The sequence below is a fragment of the Peromyscus eremicus genome, chromosome 3 (genome assembly GCF_949786415.1).
Source record: "Peromyscus eremicus chromosome 3, PerEre_H2_v1, whole genome shotgun sequence".
NCBI classification, from domain to species: Eukaryota; Metazoa; Chordata; class Mammalia; order Rodentia; family Cricetidae; genus Peromyscus; species Peromyscus eremicus.
The window spans coordinates 61,949,692-61,970,931 of record NC_081418.1 but is presented as its reverse complement, the minus strand read 5'-3'; the positions used below and the strand labels follow the sequence as shown (position 1 = coordinate 61,970,931).

The window sequence follows — 21,240 nt, the reverse complement described above, 5'->3', positions numbered from 1 at the left end:
ATAATTCGTTTACTGAACTCAGAAGGGTGTGAAGAATCTGGGCATGTGGTCTGCAGAGATTGCTTAGCAGTTAAGAACACCTGGTCTTCTTGCAGAAGATCCAGCACCTACATGGTGGCTCACAATCATCTGTAAATTTTAATTCCAGGGCATATAATGCTCTCTTCTGATTTCTGCAGGCATTACATGCATACACTCAGGCATACGTACATCCACATACAGTTAAATAAATACATTTAAAGAAAAAGAACCCGAGTAAGAAGAGGCAAGTGGGAAAGAGGCTGGTGAGTCTGACTTCTATTCATGATGAATTAACAAACTCTGGTGATTTTACCACAAGGTTTGTTCAGAGAGGCCCAGTGTTTGTGGGATATGAACCCATGATGTGAGAAAGTCCAAGTGCACTCTTGATCCCTGCAGATGCCCCAGCTGCTGGGTCCAGTGGGGTTTAAGGCAGTAGCTCTGCTCCAAAGAAGTTGGTGCTCACTTAAGCCTGGATCATCCTCTGGTCCCTGACCTGCCTGGTTCACTGTGGCCCATTTCTCTTCAGTTTCATTACACAAACATCTCTATGTTTCTGACTCTGAACTGGTACTGACCTAGACTCCTAAATGCTTGCCTTGGTAACTGTCCTGCCAGACTGCTCACTAAACCATCACCCAGTATAACAGCCAGTATCTTGGAGTGCGTTGTTCTGGATGTGTGTTACATTAGTTTATAATTTTCCAATATGCTTTCTTGATGACAGGCTCCAGAGAAAACATTAAGATTTGCTCCTTCCCGTGGGTTATGTGTCTTTAAAATTGGAGCATAACAGAGCAAGGTCTGAAAAGTGTCCTTTACAAGTAAACACATGGTTGTGTTTGTGTTGGCTGGTGGCCTTAACGCACACATGAATAATAAGTGTGTATTGCCATTTCTTATGAAAACGGGCATTTAGTGCAAGGGTTCCATAAATGAGCAAGTTACACTAGACATTTCTTCTAGAGTTAATGAAGAGAAGTCAAGGATGCTTCCAAGGACCCAGTGCTCAGTGGAGTCCGCAACTCACTTTAAGGTTAGTGGCTGCAAAAACCAATCCTTCCGACAGAACTCCTTCAGGTCTGCTTCAACTGCAAGAGTCATTTGAATGCACTGTTCAGGTTCAAGGTTTGCAGACCATGGACCTTGGGTAGTTCAAATCTAGGGGTCTCCCTTGTGTGGTGGGCATGCAGGGCTGCCTCCCTGGAAGTTACTGCCACTCCTCTGCTCACTCCACAGACCCACATTCCCAAAAGCCACCACAGCCATAACTTCTGGGAGACACAGGTTCATCAAAGGATTTGCCTCCTGGCTAGTCCCAGAGACATAGCTTCTTTAGTGATGGATAAAGTGAGTGTTCCTCCTCAGTTCCCTGTGTGGGTCACATAACACACGAGGCCAATGAGCTGAGGATGATGGTAGAGACAGGCAAGCTGGCTGGGGCTGAACTGAGCCACCAAGTTAGACAAGGACTTGCTCTGTGGAGCAATCCAGACACCTTCAAACTCCACAAAGTTAGTGCCCATTCTGCTGCTCCACACACATAGTCTTGTTAATGGACATCCACGATGGCAGATTATTGAGGGCTGGGCTGATCCAAGGCTTTCTCTGAGGCCCTGATGATTGGAGAAGGAAGACATTGGTCATGGGCATTGTATTTCAATAGAACTGTGGTGACATTCCAGCACAAGTAATGTGCTTGGCAGGTCAAGTAATGGCCTGGGTCAGGGCCTTGGGAGAGGTGCAGCATTGGCTCCTGAGAAACCAACTCTTCCCCCTTAAAGGGCTGTGGTTTTCAGTCCCAAGGCCTCCGCGTGTTCTGTCTGCAGTGCTCTTGAGAGACACTGTGTTCTCTTCGTGCAACATTGCTCGATTCGCCTCCTGCTGACTTTACCCCATAGTATGATACTTTTCCACTGACTCTATCCCATTTTTCCTCTGAAAACTGTATATAAGATGCCATACTTCTTATTAAACTTGCTTAGTATAAGACACACCTTGTGTAATACCTCCTAACCCCAACATTTACCATCTCTTTATTTTTTGATCCCCTGGTTCTCCCCTTCAATGATCTGTTACTGAAGAATAACCTGCTAGTCCAGGTTAGCAGGTGATGTACAGACATTCAGAAACATCTAGGGTGTGTTCATGTCCTCCTTCTCTTTCCTCCCCAGGGATAGGATGATATTAAAGCATTTATCAGATTCTAGAGATGGTTGTGATCTCCTCTTTATAGACAGTGGGAGGAAACCAAGACCAATCTCAGAGCTCAAGTCTGGTGTCCATGTCTCTCCCTCTCTGTTGTCACAGCCTCTATTCATCAGTCTTTCCATCTGACTGAGCACTCACTGTGGTCTTCCTTGTCTTCCAAGCAAGGCTATCTCTGAACAACATGCATGCTAGTGATGGTTCAGGATGACTTCCCAGACTTCTCTCATATCCAATGGGTACAGTTTTTTCTCAAGGGCAAAGATGAACAAGTATGTAATTTTTCAGCTAAGACAGTTGGTCATGGGCATTGTATTTCAATAGAACTGTGGTGACATTCCAGCACAAGTAATCTGTACTTTAAGTTTCTACTACCAAACACTAGTTGATCTTTACTTCTGGAAACTTCAGTGTGGCCTGGTCTTGAAGCCAGTCTTCAGTGTGATCCTCAAAGTCAGTGGCTTTCTCATTATATTTCTCTGGAGTGTGTTTAGTGTGAACACACTCTGTTCAGAAGTCCATTCAAGGCAAAGTCTGAAACATTCTAATGTAACTCAAACTCCATCATGTCGTCAGACCCTTTATAGTGCAGACCATGGTAGTCAGTCTCATCAGAATGTAGGAACTGCAGCTGCCCTGAATGGTACACACCAGGTAATAGTGTGACCTATTATAGACAGACAGCTACTGTAGTCAATAGCTGAAAATTAAAAGGGTAACTTTAAGTCTATTACTCAGAAGAGGAATTTGGAAAAGAACATGGCCCAACAAGGGAGAAATGCATGGCAACCAGAAAGGTCATGTTCCCTTCAAGATCCTTCAGAGAGACATGGATAGTGAGTAATTGGTGACTATCAGCCTAAACCACAGAGCAAGGTACTTTGCCTGTCAGAATCACCAAGAGAACCTCCCAGAACCCCATTGCCCCAGAGCACCCCCTCCCACCAGATCCTGCTCGCCAAGTTGGAGTTGGGTTGTGAGCACTGGGAAAGGGTCACAGACAGACCAAAGCAAATGAGCCCAGAACTGAGTGTGGTGGAGTGTGTTCTAGACTCTGAGTTTCCAGGACACAAGGCCAGAATCTGCAAGTGCTTGGAAAACACACTTTAGAAGTTTTCTCAAGTCTATCAAAGTGAAAACAATGGTTGTGTGGGGGCAGGGGCAATGCCATGGGGCTGTGCCCCAAACTGCTTTCACATATCCCCAAGTATGGCCACTCTTTTGAGGACTCTGCACTGCAGCCCTCTTCCCTCCTGTGGTACCCTGAGCTTAGCCCCACCCGGCCCTCCAGTTTTATTTTTCTTACTGATAGCAACACTTGGGACATCTTGCCTCCTCGCTTTTAGCTCAAAGGAGAACACACATATTTACACTTTCTATATTTGCTTGGTGCTTAGCAGAGAAGTTGCAGCTCCTAATGGGATTATTAATGTTGGAAGGAGGACAAGCCTGGCTCTGTGGGCTCTTCTGAGGATATTCCACATCCAAGGGGATCTGGGGACACTTCAGAACAGTACAGGTAGAACACCTGGCACCATTTTCAGTGTCAAGACAAAAGCTTTTACTTTGTTCTAGGAGAGGGAACACAGAAAGGGCATGCCAGGAGAGCCCTACAGCATGGCTTCTGTGTTGAGCATTCAGCTTGCCTGGTCCTCTCAAGCCCAGGACACATAGTTCCCCAACATCACAACCTACAGAAACAGACACCACCCACGGATGTCTCCAGAACCAAAGGGCTAGATAAGGCTCAACCATATGTTTATTTCAAGAGAAGAGTAAAGGAAACAGCCCCTTTCAACGCCTTCTTGGAATATGGAGCCTCACTCAAGGCCCTAGCTGCCTTCTACAGTATCTTTCTCTGACAGCTGAGGTCACCATCTGGCAAAACCTTTGCAGTGACTGTATTCTCTACTGGGGCTAGAGGAGGCTGCTCTGTGGCAGCTCCTATGGCATGGAAGTGATGTAAAGTTCCACCAGGGTTAGCTGTTAGGAAGGTTCCAGGAGCCACTTTTCAGGTCTGGGGATATTCATTGCCCTGTGTACCATGGCCGTGTTGCCACCAGCTGACTCCATCCACCACATTCCACTCCTGAGTAATGTTCATGAGAACCCTTGATTCTGGGGGAGGTGGACTTGGCAAAACTTCACATCAGGCAGGAGAATCTCTGAAAACCACTACCTCCTTCTAAGTCCCCAGGAAGTGTGACATGACCGTGGGACCAAAGCTGTGAAAGTCACTTGTTATCAAAGCACAGCTCTGCTCAGAGGAAAGCAAAGGCAGCCCCATGCTCTCCAGATCCAGAGAGAGTCCCAGCTCATTCGTATTAATTAAATCTCTGCACTTGCTCTGGTCCCTGCTGTATCCACTCAGCAGAAGCACTCACAAAACAAGTGTTTGTCTTTCTAATCTGCCCACAGTCCCTTCCACACCACTCATCCAGATTCCAGTCTCTCAATCAATGTTTTTGTCCTGTACAAGTGGATAAGTTCCAGGTCGCTGAGGGCAAGATGAGGACCTGTCCTGCAGAACTGCTGTTGAAGCCTCTTCAGTATGGGGAGAAATGTATGGTATTCCATACAGAAAGGCTCTTATCTCATGTTCTTTTTTAAAATATAACTATCCATCATTTTTCATTGAGAGTTCCTGACTCGGGGGAAGAAGACTTGACAAAACTTTTGGAGACAAGGGAAGACCCTCTTGCTCCCAGAGTCTGCTTTCAGCAAGCTTCCACAGCACATAATAACTTACTGTGGAGGTTTGAATGAGAATGTCCCCATAGGCTCATATGTTTGAACACATGGTCCCCAGTTAGTGGCTCTGTTTGGGAAGGCTTAGGAGGTGTGGCCTTGTTGGAAGAAGTATGTCACTGAGGGTAGGCTTTGAGATCTTAAAGACTCTTGTCATTTCTACTGTCATGTCTACTTGTCATTTCTCTCTGCTTTGTGCTTCTCAGCACCCTTCTCTAGCCACCACGCCTATCGTCTCTGCCCTGACATTATGGGAACTAACCCTCAGGAACCATAAGCCAAAATAAGCTCTTTCTTCTATAATTTGCCTTGGTCATGGTATTTTATCACGCAACAGAGAAGTAACTAAAATTACCAGTATAATATCTATTTGGAATTCTTATAGTAATGTGAGGAAATCAAAGCAATATTAAGAATAAGCATTTAGCAGACAGACTTCATAATTTTAAAACAGCGTAAAGCTGCAGTTGTTAACATGCTGTGATATGGGCATATCTGCAGATATGTACATCAGTGGATTTGAACGGAGAGTTCTGTACTAACTCTGCACAGCCATAAAGTGGCTGTCACTATACAAGGGGATGGAAGAGTCAACAAACCATGTGGGTGCAACTGCGTGTTCACACACAGAGAATGAGGTCCGAGCCTTCCCTTACACCACCACACAAAACTTACTCACTGGGATCAAGGATGTAAATACAAGAACTAAAAGTGTTAAAATTCTTAGAAGGATAACAGGAATAAATCTCTGTAACCTTAGACTAAAAACACATCCTTTACTATGACCCATAACATATAAATAACCGAAGAGGAAATAGAGTTTTGTCAAACTTAAAGACTTTTGTGTATTACCAGATACTATCAAAGGGGATGGAACATTGGATCAGTGGTTAAGAGTCTATACTGCTCTCCCAGAGGCCTGGACTTTGGTTCCCAGCAAGTCTTCTGGCCTTTGAAGGCACTTACACATACAAGCCCAAACCTATACACAGACATACAGACACACTACAATTAAAAAAAAATTAGAAAAAAAGATACTATTAAGACAGTGAGGGCCTGTGAGATAGCTTGGCAGGGAAAGGCACCTATCCCCTAGCCTGGTGACTGTATTCAATTACTGGGACACAAAAGGACTGAACAGATCTCCCACACATTGGCCTCTGACTCCACTCACACTCAGGGGTACTGATGCACTTTGACTGTCTATAAAATCTGTAGGTTTGCATGTTGTTCTGTTAATACAGGTGTATTTCATTGATTTTTGTATGTTGACTTAATACTTCTGAATTAGGATAAATCCCACTTGGCCATGACATATAATATATTTTTAAAATTTTATTATTTATGTATGTGTGTCTGTGTGTCTGTGTACATGGGCACATGAGTACAAATGCTTATGGAGGTCAGAAGAGGGCATCAGAGTTTCTGGATCTGGAGTTTCAAGTGGTTGTGTGCCACTTGATGTGGGTACTGAGAGCTGAACTTGGATCCTCTCTGACCTTAGCAGCAGAACCATCTGTCCAACACCCTGTAATGCCTTTATACACCACTGTGTTAGCTTGCTACTAGCTTTCTGTGCATGTGTCTTCACAAGGAACACTGGTCTGCAGTTCTTATTTTTTCTGAAGTGTCTACCACCTTTTAAAAAAGATACCAGTTTATTTTACATCTTGGTCTAATGGGTCAGCCACTTGTCTGCATTCGCACTTACCTTCTGTTCTCCCACACTGCAGTATCTACTCACTTTCCCACCCTGAAGTCTAATGCATGTGCAGTCAGCTCACTGAGGACTGGAGTGATGCTGTTTTTGCACCTGCACATGAGCATCTAAAGTGACGCGGATGATGGAGTAAACAGCAGATACTGCTATCTATGGCCCCTGTGTTGTCCGGTGACACTTCCACATGGCCACCTTACAAGCAAAGGCTTCCTTTCCCACCGCTCTGGGAAGCCCATCCCACACCCTACTTTATCCACAAATGTGGAGATAAAATTAAAAAACTAAACTAAACTAAAAGACCTTTCCATCCCCGAGGCTCCCAAGCAATTCTGTCTCAGCAACTCCACAGGCCATGCAGGTGAATGCAATGCAACATTGGATTCTAGTATGGTTTTACTTACCTGAGAGAATTTTGTCTCTGGATCCATCAGTATTTAACTCCATCAGTGTTAACTAATAAGTAATTTGCCCTTGGCTCACAGTCATTATGTGTTGCTCGAATATTTTCTTAATTTATCCTTTCTCTAACACCCAGGAAGACCATGGGATATATTAAATGTGGTACATACACACAATGGAGTATTACTCAGCATAAAAAATGACATCATGAAACTCCAGGCAAATAGATGGAACTCGAAAATATCATCCTGAGTGAGGTAACCCAGACTCAGAAAGACAAACATGGTATGTACTCACTCATAGGTGGATACTAGATGTAAAGCAAAGGATAATCAGACTACAACCCACAGCTCCAGAGAAGCTAAGAAACAAGGAGGACCCTAAGAGGGACATGCAGATCACCTTGGGAAGGGGAAACAAAGATCTCCATGAACAAACTGGGGGTGGGGGCAATAGAAGGGAAGGGATGGGGGATGAGAACATGAGGTAATGGGATGGTCAAGCTGGAACAGGGACAGAGTGGAAGAACAATGAAAGAGATTCCATGATAGAGGGAGACATCATGGGGATAGAGAGAAACCTGGTGCTAGGGAAATTCCCATGAATCCATAAGGATGACCCCAGATTAGACTACTAGCAATAGTGGGAGGTCGTCTGAACTGGCCTACCCTGATAATTTGATTAGTGAATATCCTAACTATCATCATAGAGCCTTCATCCAGTAACTGATGGAAGTAGATGCAGAGATCCACAACCAAGCATCAGGCTGAGTAACAGGAGTCCAGTCGAAGAGAGGGAAAAGAGATTATGTGAGTAAGGGGGGTCAAGATCATGGTGGGGAAACCTACAGAGACAACTTAACCAAGCTCATAGGAACTCACGAACTTTAGACCGACAGCTGTGGAACCTGAATGGGACCGAACTAGACCCTCTGTATACGGGAGACAGTTGTGTAGCTGGGTCTGTTTGAAGGGCCCCTGGCAGTGTGATCAGGATCTATCCCTGGTGCATGAGCTGGCTTTCTGGATCCCATTACATATGGCCAAACACCCCTGATAAAGTGGGGAGGGGCTTGGTCCTGCCTTAATTGAATGTACCAGTCTTTGCTTTCCCCACCATGGGAGAACTTACCCTTTTGGAGGAGGGGATGAGGTGTGGTTGGGGGGGTTAGGTGGGGAGGGGGGAGCAGGAGAAGGGATAAGAGGGGGATCTGTGGTTGGTATGTAAAATGAATAAAAAATAAAAAAAGAATAAACTGTACAGTCAACAGTTACTTAGAAAATATCCCATATCAAAACTGCCCATTTTAATATGTTTGTGACTGCATTTCTGAAAGCATCCATACCTGGTGTCAGCAGTATGACTGAGGTGACGATCAAGGAGCAGATGACCAGGATGACGAGCAGTGCGATCGCGATGCCTTTCCAGTTTCTCTGTGGAGGGTTACTCCCCACCAGCTCCTAAAAGAACCACAGGAAGAGAGAAGCCGGTGAGCATGACAGGGGAGACAGGCCAAACCAACAGGTACCATTTCATTCATGACACAGGGCAGTGTCGGAAGCCTCGGCCAACTTTCAGACTGCCACTAGCTGCTCTCCAGCCCTTCTTCCTGCAGCGCCCTGAGTACCTGCTCTGTCCCTCCTCATGTCAGGGAGAGACTGTCTCCACAATGAATCCAGCATGAAGCCCTGTTTAGGAGAACAGCCCCCTCACAGAATACCCTCATGAACTAGACTACTGCACAGGCTGGCCTGGAGACTTCCTTTGTCAAAGCCCCATGGAATCTCCATGGAATCCCACTCAAGTGTGATGAACATTGCCAGCCCCAGGTCTTCTCTTCTCCCTTTCTTTCTTTATGTCCACACTACTAACTTTGACCAGTAGTTACCATGCTTGAATATTAAGTTAGCACATACTGTGTGTCGGTTTCTATATGTGCCACTTATCATGAGCCTGGTATTCTTTCTACAGCTCTGTGAGCAAGTTGTAGCATTCCTCAGGTCTCCCTTCCCTGGGCCTCTCACCTATCCTAGTCTCTCAGCACCCTCATGGAATAACATGTGTGTTTTTGCATGGGTGCAAGGTGGGAGGGATACCTGGAGACATCACTAAAGGATGTCAAAAGATGAACAAATCTAGGAACTCAACAGGCTTATGGCATAATGAGACTAAACTTTAGTTCCCTTCAGATTAGGATTGTCATATAATTTATGATCCTTACTGGGATTCCTTGAAAAAACAAATGAGGCATTATTAATATCTAATAATAAGTACTGCATAGAACAGTTAAATAGTAATAATTATCATTAATTCTACAGAAAATCTATACAAAAACAAAGGACACATGACCTCAGTACAGGTATTTATACCATTGATCTGAGAATATTGCCTTTTATAATGTCCATCATTTCAACTCATATTAACTAAGCCAAAATGAAGTAGGATAGAGATGGTCTCTAAGTAGATACTTGTATAAACACATCTTCATCCACCACTGGATGTTCATTCGAAGGTATTAAAATGACCACAAACCAATATAACATCCACTATTTGATTAGCCATGTACCTTTTCTGGCTCAAACACACCCAAATATAGTATCAAGTCATGGCTGTAACTTAAGAGAACGTCAGGTGATCAGGTATTGCTTTGCTATTTATCACCATCACTGCTAAATAACGCAGTGACGTCTCACATACAACAGTAAGTGAACTCAGAAGGGCCTGAAGAAAGAGAAGAGCTTTCTATTGCACTCTAAGTTCCAACATGAGAAGTTGGGGTTTTAACTCTTGCAGGGAGGATTGGGACAGCTTCTAGCATTTGGAGACCAGAATTCATCAAGCTGCAGACAGCTATAAATGTTTCAGACACACACATTTAACATGCTTGCCTCACGTGATGAACACATGGCTTCACATAGCTAAAAGGGCAGCAGATGCAGCACCCGGCAGAGGTGAGAGGAGATGAACTAACTCCCAGCAAACAAAGGCATCCCTGCAACAGAAGACTGCATTACTGGGGGCTGTGATACAGGAGGTGGCAGTGATGGCATGGGTACAACTTGCTGGTCACGATGGGACAGTGGGTGGTTCCATGTTTTATTTTTTTGTTGCTGAAAGCAGAGGGGTCAACCAGATGGCCCTCTCATCAGGGAGTAGGGAGTATATTCAATCCTTTCCTTTTCAACTCCCTCTATCAAGCACTTTTTAGAAGCATGAAGAGATTACAGGACTCTGACTCCCCATATAGAAAAAACAAAACAAAACAAAAAACAAACCAAAACAACAACAACAAAAAACCAAGATTAGGCAACTAATAATTTTAAAGGTTTGCAGAGGGTATGCATATGCCAGTAGCTCTCTGGGCTGCCCGTGAGAAGCCTATCTTGCTGCAGGGCCAATTCTGACACTGTCCAGCTGGCAACCCCTCCCACCCAGGTTCTCCTCTCCTCAGCCCTGTGTGTCTCACAGGTTCTTCTGAGTGGCTTTGTTAGCTGTGAGTGTGAGGGGTATAGCCACGAAGTGCCAGTGAAGGCTAGATTCAAGGGAACACACTTCAAGTGAACAACCGATTCAGGTAGACTGGTGTTTGTGTGTGTGTGTGTGTGTGTGTGTGTGTGTGTGTGTGTGTGTGTATGTAAAAGCATAGTCCTGCCTTCTGTAAAACCTCTGTTGATCAATCAGACTTTCTTTAGGTTAACTAGCCTAGCTTTAGAAGACTAGCAATTCATCTCAGAGAAAGAAAAGGAACAGATACTTCCCAGGACCATCAGGCAATGCTCTCAAGGCCCTCCTCCTCCTCTGACCTCTATCCACTTTCTTCTACCATGCTTGCTCTAGGTTTCTTTCTGTTTCTGGGATGAAACACTCTGCCTAGATGCAATTTAAGGGAAGAAAGATTTTATTTACTTGGCTTACACTTCCAGGTCATAGTCTACCACTGAGGAAAGTTAGGGCAGGAGGTCAAGCAAGAACTTGAAGCAGAAACCATGGAGGGACACTGTTTGGGGCCTGTCACATTCATGTTCACTCAGCCTTCTTATACAGATCAGAACCACCTGCTAGGGAATAGAGTTGCCCACAGTGGACTGAGTCCTCTTGTATCAGGTAACAAACAAGATACTTTCTCATAGACATGCCCAGGGGCCAATCTAATCTTGTCAAATTTCTCTATTGAGACTTCCTTCTCAGGTGACTAAGCTGTGTTAAATGGACAGTTACTGCTGCTTTTCCTACTAGCTCTTGTGGCTTTTGGGGTTGTCTGGGATCCACTCACCCTTTCTCACATTTATTTAGGAACTTCTCAACTTGACTGTTTCATATAATGTGATTTCATATTACTGACTGAGGGTATAGACTTGGGCATCTTATCTACCCTCAACCAGTCAAGTACCTCCCACCCCCACCCAAGCCTAGTCTACAGCTCAGCAAAGCTGTGATCAGAGAATGAGTTGCTCTCTAGAGAAAAAGAAAAGCAGGAAAATTATGGATTCCTATAGTTCTCAACATTTCCTTTTGATTTTTTTTTTTTGTCTACATAGCTCAAATTAGTTCAGGCTACAGAGCTACACTGTTCTCTTAAGAATCAACCCCAGAGTCCATCAAGGGAAGTAGTTCAGTGCCTTGCTCAACCTGGTTATCCTTTACTTTACATCTAGTATCCACTTATGATTGAGCATTCCTTGGGTATATGCCCAAGAGTGGTATAGCTTGGTCTTGAGGAAGATTGTTCACCAGGTTAGTCTTGGACTCATAGAGATCTGCCTGCTTCTGACTCCCAAGTGCTAGGATTAAAGGTGTACACCACCATGCCTGGCTATTGGCTTAGAATTAACTAATTTGCCAATTTTAAAAAACAATATTCTTTGGAAAGACCAGCAATCCAGCCGTGGTGGTTTGAAAGAAAATGGCCCCCAAAGGTAGTGGCACTATTAGGAGGTGTGGCCTTGTGGAGTAGGTGTGGTCTTGTTGGAGGAAGTATGTCACTGTGGAGGTGGGCATTGAGGTCTCATATATGCTCAAGATACCACCCAGTGTCTCAGACAACTTCCTGCTGCCTGTATATCAAGATGTAGCCACCACCACATTTGCCTACATGTTCCCTGTCATGATGATAATGAGCTAAATCTCTGAAACTGTAAGCTGCTACCTCAAATAAATGTTTTCCTTTATAAGAGTTGCCATGGTCCTGGTGTTTCTTCACAGCAATAAAAACCCTAACTAAGACATCAGCTATAGGCAGTTATTCTTTCCAGGAAAAATTTAGGTGGTTTTTAGCAAACTCAGACCCTCTAGAGTCCTGCTGTCTTTTCTGTCCCATGTATTACTATCATGGGCACTTCCCTGAGCAGAAGCAAAGCCCAGCTCCAGGGCTGGTAAGCATGGCACACAGGAGATCCAGCTGCTTCCAGGACCTTTCTGATTTTGGGTATCAATTTACCAAGAAGGAAGTACAGTGATTTGCCTACAGCTGGTGGGGAAGGGACCTAAGCAGATCCCCAGCAATGATGTTGGTCTAACATCATCCAAGCAGTAGAAAGACATTCAGCACGTGTGGCACAAAATGGAAAGGGAAACACTATGGGCAGAAGGGTACAAGTATGGAGGCAGGGGAAGGAGCAGGGAGAGGAGTGGATGGGAGGAGACCTGTCAAAACTAAGTATTATGAAAATTCCCCAAGGAAACCTGTTATTTTGTAAATTAATTTAAAAATAAGAAAAGCATTTAACAGTGGAAGAATTATTAGACACAAGGATATAATGTGATACTCTTATTTTTCCATTTTCAAGTGTGTATACATTTGAGTGTGTGCAATGCATATGTGTGCACGCAGGGGTGGGAGTGCATGTACATGCCCATGTATGTGGAAGCCAGAGACTGATGTCAGGAATAATCCTCCATTACTCTTCACTGAGGCAGGATTGCTAGATCAACCCAGAGCTCATCAATATGGCTTGTCTTCTAGCTAGCTTGCTCTGTAGCTCCTACTTCCACCTTCTGAGGCTGGGATTGCAAGTGGCCTGCCATGCCCACCCAACACGCACATGAGTCCTGGGGATCTAGACTCCAGTCCTCAGGCTTGCATGGCAAATGTTTTGACCACTGAACCATCCCCCCAGCTCTTGATTAATGCTCATAGTATCGTAATTATAACTGCAGCCTTAATCCTCCTCTACCATGCAACATATATTCTTCAGAATCACTTGTTCTGGGATTTGAATGCTGACATCTTGGTGGAGCTGGGGGAGATGTTGCTGGTTTTTCTACCACAGTGGTTTATTCCATGGTTTTCACTGCAATCCACCAATCAAAGAACAGCCCACTGCTGCAAGCACAGCATGGGCGAGCCTAGCAAACAGAACTTCAAGTGAAATAATCAGAGTCTAAGGAACATGTTATGAATAACTGATATCATCAATATAAAAGCTCAAAATGGGCAAACCTATAAGCTAAATAAATCAACAAAGATAAGGGAAAGGAAGCCATTTTTCCAAGTAGGGGACACATGGTACAGTGGGCGTGTACTTGGTACTGGGTATGGCTGGACACAATCACAGATGATGAAGCCCTAGGAGCAGCCTCAGACAATGCCAGCCTCACAGATACTCTCTTGCTTTCTTTTTTACCTAAATCTCAATGGGAAGCTGGTGGAGGATTTCTTAAGCCATCCTCAGCAACTTCTGGAAGTTGGATATCACTTAATGATTCACTTTGTTTGTTGACATCAATAAGAGATGTGCTGAACAGGTTGGAGTTTTCCCCATGCTGTAGTGTGGGAAACACTAGGCCAATGTGGAATCAGACCCTTAATATACAACGTGTTCACAGGGCAATGATAAAAATCACTAGAAGAAAGTAAACAACACAAACCCTAATGTAGGACCTTCCATTACATGGCTCTGTTCTATTGTTTGGATGCATTTTCTTCCTAATATTTATTCTCTGTGAAAAGCTTGGACATAAATTTCTTTTATGGATCATAGACAATTTACTATAAGTGGAAGGTTGCAACAAATTATAAAATCAATGGTGCATCCATTTTGAGCAGAAAAATGGCCTTCTGATCATTGCATTTCCATATTTGGAGAACAAATGACCACAAGATGGCAAGAACAAGTCTTAATGACATTTAGCAACTGACATGTGTCCATCACTAATCACTTGGGAGCCTGTTGGATGCCTGGGCCTATTTCTCTTTTACTGGCTCATTGACTTCATCTTTCTCGTTGGTGACTCCTATCCTGGTGCTACAATAATAACTGGGTATAGGACAGACCTAGGTAAGCAAGAGCACATTCGGGTGATGCTGGCCTCACACAGGTGAGGAGGTTGCACACAGATCCATTTCCCAAGAGGAACTTGGGGCAAGTCTGAGTTTTGAAACACACCAGGAGTTGGTATCATTTCTATCAATCATTCCTCTGATGAGGAGGCTGCATACAGATCCATCTCCCAAGAGGAACTTGGGGCAAGTCTGAGTTTTGAAACACACCAGGAGTTCGTATCATTTCTATCAATCATTCCTCTTCTCCCTCTCTTTCCTCTCTATGCTTCTTCTTCTTCTCCACGTCTCCCATGCTTACTCTGCATCAACACCAAGGATCCATGTTACACTCAACTTTTCTCAGTCTGCTGTAGCCATGGACACAAAAGTGACATCAACAAAGCAGTTTCAGAGTATAGGCATGGGTCCGAGAAACCATGAAACTTAGGCATCCCAAGAACCACTCACCCTGCCATTATGGGATGGGCCCCTCTGCAGGGCAGAAGGCAGGAGCACTCTGCCTAGAAGTAGATGATGCAAATGACCTGCTGAGTGCCAGGCTGTGGCATAGGCCAGCAGCTCAGGACAAAGGAGAAGAAAGGAGGAAATGGGAGAAAAATGAGAAAAAAGAGAAATGGGAACATCCAACCCAGGAGAGGATACCGAAGAGAGGAAGCATATAAAAAGGGATGTGGGAAGAGGTGGGGGTCAGGAGAGGAGGGAGGGAAGGGGTAGACTTATGGTAGCCTTTTAATAGTAGCTATTTACATAGTGTATTTTCAAATAATTTCTACCTGAAACATGGAAAAATTTTACATGTCAAGAAGCCAAATTAAAGTTATCGGGAAGTTGTATGTGTCAGGATTACTTCTTAAGCTAAGTTCAGAATGCTCCTGTTTATTTCAGCTCTCTCAGCCCAGCCGAGAGTTTTGTTTTTGTTTTAATGACCCAATGTCTTTACTCAGCTTTAGCAAGTCTGAGGGCATCTTTCTTTCTGCTGTGTATAAAATGGCTTTTTAAGAATCAAACGCAGCTTAAGATATCCTAAGGAGATTGGAGGCCTGAGCATTGACACAGCACATACAACATGAAAGGGAAAGCTGGTGTTTTGACTTGACCTCAAACAAGAGATGAAAGGAACTTGCCGGAGATGAAAGTGGGGCAAACAGTGATTATTTTGTTAGAGATCTGGACCCATAAGAAAGGTCGTGGCAATTAGTGTACTTATCTGGATCAGGGTGGAACATAATTAATGCTTTCATGTATAGCATCTTTGGATAATCTGAAGGTTTTTGGACAAGAGAAATAATAATTACATATTCCCTAGGACAGAAAGGAACCAATGGATATGTCCAGATATGGGATTTGAAAAGTCTCACATATTTTTCAACATAATGCTATGGAAGTAACGTTAGAAGCTGTTGGATGTCCATGTTGGACACAGCCTCATAGGCCCTCTGAGGCTGGCTAAACTGGAATTCTTTGCCTGTGGTTAGTCACACAGGGTGTAGGATGCTCAGATGACACTTACAATGTCGCATCTGGAGCCACTGTCTCCAGTAGTGGCATGAACCTCCATTGCCCAGTACCTGACAATTGCAGGAAAGTAAGAATGCATGATGGTGATCTTTCAAAAGTAAAAGCCACTCCTACAATAGTTAACAGTTGAGAAACTTGCCTGTGCAGACACAAGATTCTGGCTGGCAGCCTGAGGGCACCAGTGCCAAGCCAAACTCTTGCCTGCTTCACAGGGCTACAGCCCCAGGGCACCCTTCCCCAGAACACCCTTCCTGGAGATACTCTTCCCCGGGGCACCCTTCTACAGGCCACCCTTCCACGGGACACCTTTCCTTTTGCGTACTTTATCTTTACCAGATTGAAATGAGTGGCATGCTTGTTTGCGAACTCACAACAGGAGAGATCCACTCTGCAATTCCATGTATTGCTGCAAAACATAAACTTTATAAACACGTTTCTCACACAGAAGGCTGTGTGGCTAGACTGGTGCCTCTCATAAAACCAAAAGGCAGCAGCATCAGCAGCAGCAGCAGCAGCAACAACAACAACAACAGCAACAAAACTAGTGTGTTCTATGGCTGCTGCCAGGCCATTCATCTTGCTGTGACAGAACAGGCCCTGAGACAGACACGTTCCTCCTGCCTGAAAGAGGACATGGGATGTGAGCTTCCATCCTAATCCACAGGTAGAATAAAGGAAAGAGAACGCCACTACTAAAAGGCACTCTTGGTGTCTCCTGCTGACCGTGCATTCCAGGAGGTTGGGGCATGTAGCAAGCAACAGGCTTCAAGTTACTGAGGGCTAGAACTGCTAGGATTGAGCAACCATGACAGGCTGCCACATAAGAGAAAAGGATCCCAATAGTCACTGCCAGTGGAAGAACACTGTGTTCTAGAATGAAACGACATGTGACACTAGAGATCATCATGCTCAGTGAAAGTTCAGGAAGATGATGTCACATGCTTTCTATTATCTACAGAATTACTTGAATCATAGACCACAGAAAAATCAAGCTGGTGCTGACCTGGAAGTTTCATTCCTACTGTCTAGCTTTCATAGTGCTGGAAGGTGCTATGCACACTTATAGGAAATAAAATTATTATTGCACCAATATTACCCAGCTATGAAACCTGTGAGCTACAATAGAAACCAGACTGGTAAGACATGTCCCCTGTACAATAGCGGCATGAAAGTCATGGGAGTTACCAATCACTTTCTTATTGGATTCAAAGCCCGTTACACAAGACTAAACCCACACCTCACACCATTATCAGAGCCAGAAACCTGTGCCTAGACAGTTAATAGGCCTTAGGGGGAACTAATACTATTATTTTGCTAAACAGACATAGCATTAAACTGACTCCTAATGACCTATCATTATAGACACAGAGTAATGCATCTCTCAACATCCATCAGAAAAGCTTCCTTTTTTAGTAGATAGTGATTGACACAGAGACTGGTCCAAGTTCATAGCAGAAGAGTCTGTGGGGTACTCATTCCTAAATGGGGCATTTGTATTACACCCCTCCTCTAAGATCTCAGGGATCATCATGGAAGAAGGGACAGAAAGATTGTAAGACTAAGAGGTGGTGAACGACTATAAGGAAACTGTATTCTGGATGCAGCAGGGTAGCAGCACATATGAATTTAGCAGCTGTGACAGCAAACCATACTCCAGTGGAAAGACCCACATGATAAAGTACATGAACAGCACAAATTGTACTTGATATATTTTTTAAAAGAGGATACATATTTGCTTGTGTAGGAAAGGGATTATGGATCTGGGAAGAGTTGGGGAAGGGAATGATTATAATTAAAATGCATTGTAAAAATTCTCATAGAACTAATAAAAATTTCAACTAAAGAAAGAAAAAAATATATGGAAGTATCTAGGGGGATAAGTTTGGGGAAGGAGGGCTCTGAGGTAAGGAATAAAGGGAGGCTAATAGAAAGGAAATGAAAACATTGCATGTTTTCTCTTATATATGAATCTACATGTAAGTATATGCATCATTTAGGGAGTGGCATGGTGCCAACAGAAGGGTAATAGGTAGAAATGAGCAAAGACAATTATAAACATGTATAAAATGTCAGAAATAAACATTATTTTGTAACTCACTAAAAATTTTTAGTAAAAAAGTGAAATGGCAATATTATATAAGCAATCTTCAAGGGAATCATTAGTTAAAAATTGTTAAATACCAGCCAACTGAGTCCATGATCACTGAAAATTTTTAGTCCAAAAAAAAAATGAAACAGCAATATTACATAAGCAATCTTGGAGGGAATCATTAGATTAAAAACTGTTAAAATAGCCGGGCGGTGGTGGCACACGCCTTTAATCCCAGCACTCAGGAGGCAGAACCAGGCGGATCTCTGTGAGTTCGAGGCCAGCCTGGGCTATCAAGTGAGTTCCAGGAAAGGCGCAAAGCTACACAGAGAAACCCTGTCTCAAAAAAACAAAAAACAAAACAAAACAAAACAAAAAACTGTTAAAATACCAGCCAACTGAGTCCATGAAATTCTTTAGAATTTACGCACTTAAGCTAACCTGATTTAACATTGTCTCTGACTAACTCAGGACAGACATCACACTGACTGTCATGTAGGCTCCTTCTTGGAATGACAGATTGATTTATTCAGGACACAGCCTTGCCATCTCCACATTTTTCTTCCAAGAGAAGAGGAGGGTTGAGAAGCCAAGGACCTGGTCCTGGCAGGACCGAGTTTCTAGCCTTGGCTTGGAATAGGTCCAGGGGCAGATGGGCCTGGCCTGGAACTGCAGACCCAACCAAAGGCAGCTGGAGATGGTCCTGCATGGTTGGCAGACACCAGGAGAAGCAGGTCCTTAATACCAGTCCCAAGGAAGCCAGTTAAAAGCTAAGACAAATAGAGCCTGGCATTTGCTCTGATGATAGAGGCTGTCTGACAATGAGCTTGGCTGTCCAGCTTGGAGTGTTTCTCTGTGGTCTCTTCAGAGCTGGGCAGCTTGCACAGAGATCTACAGGGAAGGGAAAGAGGAGCAGGGAAAGGCATGCTCTATGGGCACAGGAGGGCTCTTGTGGTGTGATCAGCTGGCTCTGTTGGGCAATTAATCTTAGAGGAAGGCGAGGTATTCCCAGTTGCCCAGTCATTGCTCTGAATAGGTCCCCTTGGCAATTAACCTCAGGACACCTTTCTCTCCTGGATGTATGTCTTGGCTTCTGTCCTCTTCCAAACATCCCACCGACACATGGGCAAACCCTACCTGCTCCTTATGACTCATGCCAAGTATCCCTGATCCCACAGATTCTGCCACCTGCATCTCTGGACTGAAGATGTCTGTCTTCCCTCATCTCTCCCTGGGATCTGTGGTCTGTCCCTTCCCAAGTGTCTCCTTGTCTTTTCATTTAGAGCACAGCTGCTCTCCCCCCTGAATGTAAGTGTGTGAGTGTGGGACACACCGTCCCCAGCCTCTCGGTGTCCCCAGCCTCTCAGTGACCCCACCTCTCAGGGTTCCCATCTTCTCACTGTCCCCAGCCTCTCACTGTCCCTAGCCTCTCAGTGCTCTGAGTCATAGAATTCTTCACACATTTGATGCATGGCTCTTGCCTCCTGAATCGCATGCATTTAGTTCAACTTGGAGAAAGGAAGTCTCCGATGACACTGGGCTAGTGTCACACGTCCCTGGGCGGCTATCATGTATTTGACTAACTGATGCTCACTTCCTGAACACTGAGTAGGTGGTGACACAAGCTTCAGGGAGGTGAACAGAGGAGTAAACAGAATAAAGAGTGTGTAGAACAATGAACAGTGTGGCACGGGTAGCCAATATGCTGCATCATAGTTCTTGTGACACTATGTGAAGTTATAGTGTTTCACAGTTCTGCTGTGCTCCAGTGAAGGCACCATGGTCTGAATGCATACATCTCCCTTTAGTTCATGTGTAGAGACCCTGACCAACAAAGCAACCTGAGGGTGGTGCCTTTGCAAGGTTGAAAAGTAAGACTTCGCTGCCTGCTCTCCACCATATGAGGACAAAAGAGAAGACAGAGACCAACAGGTCAGGGAGAGTCTCGGAAGAGCTGCCCAGAAGCTGTCAGAAGGCCTGACCTCAAGTTTCCAGCCTCCAGGTCTGTGGACAAAGATGCCTAGCCTGAAGAATTCTGCTCTATCAGCTGGTTGCCTAGGAAGTTAAAGGAACTGTGAACACTAGCAGAGCCTCTGCTCTGAGCCTCCACAGTGTCCTGCATCATTAAGCTGACAGTGTCACCATACTGCCTATTTGCATATAATGCAGATATGGCATCTTGGTTAGAATCTACAGTTCCAAATGGCCTGAGGCTGGAGGTGACAGAAGCTGTCACCCTGCAAGAATGACAGCCAGCAGCCCAAGGCAAGAAGCTCAGACACTGAATTCTTGGACCAGAAAATTGTGGAAACAACCATTTGACTTGGTGACAGTGGCTGGTCATCCATGGCTCTGCCTCAGAATGTCAGGAAGGCTGCCAGTGGTCTAGCAAGCACACAGCACCAGCCAGAGTGCACCATATCATGGAAACAATTGTAAGCATCAGATCTGAGTTCATTCACTGAAACATGGTCCAGATGGTTCATAGTAGGCCTGACTCAGCTGGCTATTGGGGTCACAGCCACACCATCACCTGGTCATCTAGTTCAGGCCCATCCCCACACTTGGGCAAAATTCCTGTACCCAGTACCAACAGGGTGTCATCTCTGGGATGGCAGCACTATCCAACAATGACAATTCCATATCTTTCCAGTTGTATTTGTGTGACCCCATATCTGATTGTGACAGTGAGGCGTCTAGTTGCTTCTTGCTACCAAGTTCTTTGATGTGTTACAAGACGGGATTGTGCCATGTGACTGTTCCCTAACAAGATCCTTTTTAGCATCAGATGCCAATGCTGGAACACCCCCAAAACGTTGGAGAGAAATGCCAAAGATTTCTCTAGACATGCGTGTTTCCTTTTATGGAAAGCTGACATGGGAAGCCAAGCTTCCCAACTCAGTGGACATGAGTTCCTGGCCAGCTGCCACTGTCTTGCTGTATGGCTAGATGGCTCCAGCAGAGGCCGTGACACCAAAGCTCTTAGTTGCTCACACTGGTTCCACAGAACAACTCCAAATGAACCCAGAATTCTTCTCACTTGCATGAAACAAGACTCAGATGGATTCGATCAGACAGGTGAGAAACTGAAGCTCCCAGACGGAGGGATTTTCCCAAGGTCACATTGATATAAAGGAGTAGAAGGGACTTGAGTTCTAAGGTAGACACCCCTCAACAGCATCCCCCTGGGAAGCTGACATTTCTGAGAATGAATCTCTTTTCATTTTTAACACACAGTGTTCCGTTCCTCTGAGT

General features: G+C 44.5%; 1 protein-coding gene across 2 annotated transcripts in view; it reads right to left on the bottom strand.

Moving 5' to 3' along the window:
• The window catches only part of Dpp6 (dipeptidyl peptidase like 6), a 656,578-nt gene that overhangs the window by 319,429 nt on the left and 315,909 nt on the right, over window positions 1-21,240 (bottom strand). For both annotated transcript variants that reach the window (XM_059257772.1, XM_059257773.1), the window contains exon 2: window positions 8,442-8,556. In XM_059257772.1, coding sequence (XP_059113755.1) covers window positions 8,442-8,556 — 115 coding nt within the window. The remainder of the gene's footprint in view (window positions 1-8,441; window positions 8,557-21,240) is intronic.